The sequence below is a fragment of the Lactuca serriola genome, chromosome 2, assembly GCF_051521515.1.
Source record: "Lactuca serriola cultivar US96UC23 chromosome 2, Lser_US96UC23_V15, whole genome shotgun sequence".
Taxonomy (NCBI): Eukaryota; Viridiplantae; Streptophyta; class Magnoliopsida; order Asterales; family Asteraceae; genus Lactuca; species Lactuca serriola.
In genome coordinates this window covers 195,629,727-195,633,350 of record NC_136409.1, presented here as the reverse complement: position 1 = coordinate 195,633,350, position 3,624 = coordinate 195,629,727, and the positions used below count along the sequence as shown (strand labels likewise).

The following is a 3,624-nucleotide window of genomic DNA, read 5'->3' as shown; positions in this document are numbered from 1 at the left end:
AAAAAATATATATTATAAAAGGTTAATCATTAAAGAAGGCTTTTAATTTAACAGTTAAAGTTAATAAAAAATAATATAAAAATAGGTTTAAATCTTAGCTCATTTCAACATTAAAGATGCTTTCAAAAAATAAGAAGTCACGTATCAAAATTGTTGAATTAGGGATATTTTAATTAATCCGTGTTTTCTGTTTATATGTCCTCCTTTATTGTCTACATTTTAAATACACACAAACTATGCGTTCTTACCGACTGAAGTTTTACCCTTTTCTAGCATTGCAAATTTGCAATAACCAATATGATAATAACCAATAGATCACATGTGCTGGGTGATTATAATGTGTTTTTACAATTTCTGTCAATTCTTTGATTCTTACCTCAACCCACCTCTACATAATGTATATATCTATGTTGATATACATATATGTATACACATGATCGGACTATCATATCCAAAGCTAATGGAATTATTGTACTTGAGTATATGTAGTTGACATAATAATAATAATTGCACAATATGATTCTTTTCTTAAGATGAATTAATATATAAAATATTTTATTGGTTTAAAACCTATTTAGTTGTTATTTGGTCTAGATACAGACAAACTAAAATAAAATAAGATCATTGGTCATTTTTGACTTTGTCTTGTCTACGGTTCACCTCAAAAACTCATTTGTGGAAACGTTCAAATCCATACCCAAAAACATGAAATTTGGTGGGGTTCTTTCAAACTATTTAAATAATATAGAAAATATATGACAACCTGTTACTGCATTAAAGAAATACAGATGACTAGTATAAAATGGGTTCTAATCCCTTCATCATTTACAACAAAATTAAAGGTTTTTAGAGTGAATTAAGAAGAGAGAAGGTTGCCTTCTATGGGAAGCCTTGGGATGTTGAGGCACCGGCCTCAACTTGTGTATGCTTTTGCTTTCTTATTGCTAGCCACCCTTACGGCTGCTGTGGACAAAACATGGCCTTATGGAGATTTGAAATTGCCACCACCTTTGAAAAACACATGGTCATATCCGCCTTACCTTTACAAATCTCCACCTCCACCTTCACCCTCACCTCCTCCTCCATATGTCTACAAGTCGCCACCCCCACCGTCACCATCACCACCACCTCCATATTTGTATAACTCTCCACCCCCACCACCTCGCTACAAGTACAAGTCTCCACCCCCACCATCACCATCCCCACCGCCTCCCTACATTTATAAGTCTCCTCCTCCACCATCACCTCCACCTCCATATGTCTACAAGTCTCCACCACCACCATCACCATCTCCACCACCACCGTATGTTTACAAGTCTCCACCCCCACCATCACCATCTCCACCACCTCCATATGTGTACAAGTCTCCTCCCCCACCCTCACCGTCTCCACCACCTCCGTATGTTTACAAGTCTCCTCCCCCACCTTCACCATCTCCACCACCTCCATATGTTTACAAGTCTCCACCACCACCATCACCATCACCACCACCTCCCTATGTGTATAAGTCTCCTCCCCCTCCATCACCATCCCCACCACCTCCATATGTGTACAAGTCTCCTCCTCCTCCATCACCATCCCCACCACCTCCTTATGTGTATAAGTCTCCTCCCCCACCATCACCTTCACCACCACCTCCATATGTTTACAAGTCTCCACCCCCACCATCACCATCTCCACCACCTCCGTACGTGTACAAGTCTCCTCCCCCACCATCACCGTCCCCACCACCTCCGTATATTTACAAGTCTCCTCCTCCACCATCACCGTCTCCGCCACCTCCTTATGTTTACAAGTCTCCACCCCCACCTTCCCCATCTCCACCCCCTCCATATGTATACAAGTCTCCTCCCCCACCGTCTCCATCTCCACCACCTCCATACATCTATAAGTCCCCACCACCACCTTCCCCATCTCCACCTCCACCATATGTATATAAGTCTCCTCCACCACCATCCCCATCCCCACCACCCCCATATATTTATAAGTCTCCACCACCACCTTCCCCATCTCCCCCACCTCCATATGTATACAAATCTCCTCCCCCACCATCACCATCTCCACCACCTCCATATGTGTATAAGTCTCCTCCCCCACCATCACCTTCTCCACCACCTCCATATGTCTATAAGTCTCCACCTCCACCATCACCGTCTCCTCCACCTCCTTATGTATACAAGTCTCCACCACCACCTTCCCCATCTCCACCTCCTCCATATGTCTACAAGTCTCCTCCCCCACCTTCACCATCCCCACCACCTCCATATGTGTATAAGTCTCCTCCCCCACCATCACCTTCTCCACCACCTCCATATGTTTACAAGTCTCCACCTCCACCATCACCATCTCCTCCACCTCCTTATGTTTACAAGTCTCCACCTCCACCTTCCCCATCTCCACCTCCCCCATATGTCTACAAGTCTCCTCCCCCACCTTCACCATCCCCACCACCTCCATATGTATATAAGTCTCCTCCCCCACCATCACCATCTCCACCTCCTCCATATGTGTATAAGTCTCCTCCCCCACCATCACCTTCTCCACCACCTCCATATGTCTACAAGTCTCCACCTCCACCATCACCGTCTCCTCCACCTCCTTATGTTTACAAGTCTCCACCTCCACCTTCCCCATCTCCACCTCCCCCATATGTCTATAAGTCTCCTCCCCCACCTTCACCATCCCCACCACCTCCTTACGTCTACAAGTCTCCGCCTCCACCATCACCATCTCCACCACCTCCATATGTCTACAAGTCTCCACCTCCACCATCACCGTCTCCTCCACCTCCTTATGTTTACAAGTCTCCACCTCCACCTTCCCCATCTCCACCTCCACCATATGTCTACAAGTCTCCTCCCCCGCCGTCACCATCCCCACCACCTCCGTATGTATATAAGTCTCCTCCCCCACCATCACCATCCCCACCACCTCCGTATGTGTATAAGTCTCCTCCCCCACCATCACCATCCCCGCCACCTCCATACGTCTATAAGTCTCCACCTCCACCATCACATTCTCCACCACCTCCTTATGTTTACAAGTCTCCACCCCCACCTTCCCCATCTCCACCTCATCCGTATGTCTACAAGTCTCCTCCACCACCACATCCATATGTCTACTAGTCTCTCCCACCACCACAAATTTCAACTCCACCTTTGTATTACTATAAATCACCACCTTCACCAACTAAATCTCCCACTCATTCCTCTTACTACTATAATTCTCCCCCACCTCCATTTTATGCTTAAAATACAGACATCTTTAACATTGCTCGATGATATGAGTGTAGTGTTTTACCACACCAATTTGCTTCTTAATAAATTTTATATTATATTTTCATTCATACACATATTTATTCGTGAATTAATAATGTCACAGTGTGCTATTACCTTGGTATATTTATGTTTTAGACATGATGTAAGCTTTATTTATATCAATCAATGAATACAAATACTTCATAATAATGATTTGTGTCTTTTTCCGATACTATCGAATTTGTATGTGATGAATATCTAATACATGTATTTACAAAATCTTGGAAAAATCTTAAATTTGATTAACCTTTCAAATATTAAATAACAAATCTATGAAATTTAAATAGTTAACAAAGCTAAGAATAAG

At 43.4% G+C, this 3,624-nt stretch overlaps 1 protein-coding gene across 1 annotated transcript; it reads left to right on the top strand.

Moving 5' to 3' along the window:
* The first annotated feature begins 819 nt into the window (after window positions 1-819).
* Window positions 820-3,346, top strand: LOC145087970 (uncharacterized). The gene has a single exon (XM_079026136.1). The coding sequence runs from the start codon at window positions 882-884 to the stop codon at window positions 3,123-3,125; it is 2,244 nt and encodes a 747-aa protein (XP_078882262.1). The 5' UTR covers window positions 820-881; the 3' UTR covers window positions 3,126-3,346.
* Window positions 3,347-3,624: the final 278 nt, after the last annotated feature.

Coding starts and splice junctions, on each gene's coding strand:
- LOC145087970 (XM_079026136.1), top strand. CDS start 882: ATGGGAAGCCTTGGGATGTTGAGGCACCGGCCTCAACTTGTGTATGCT.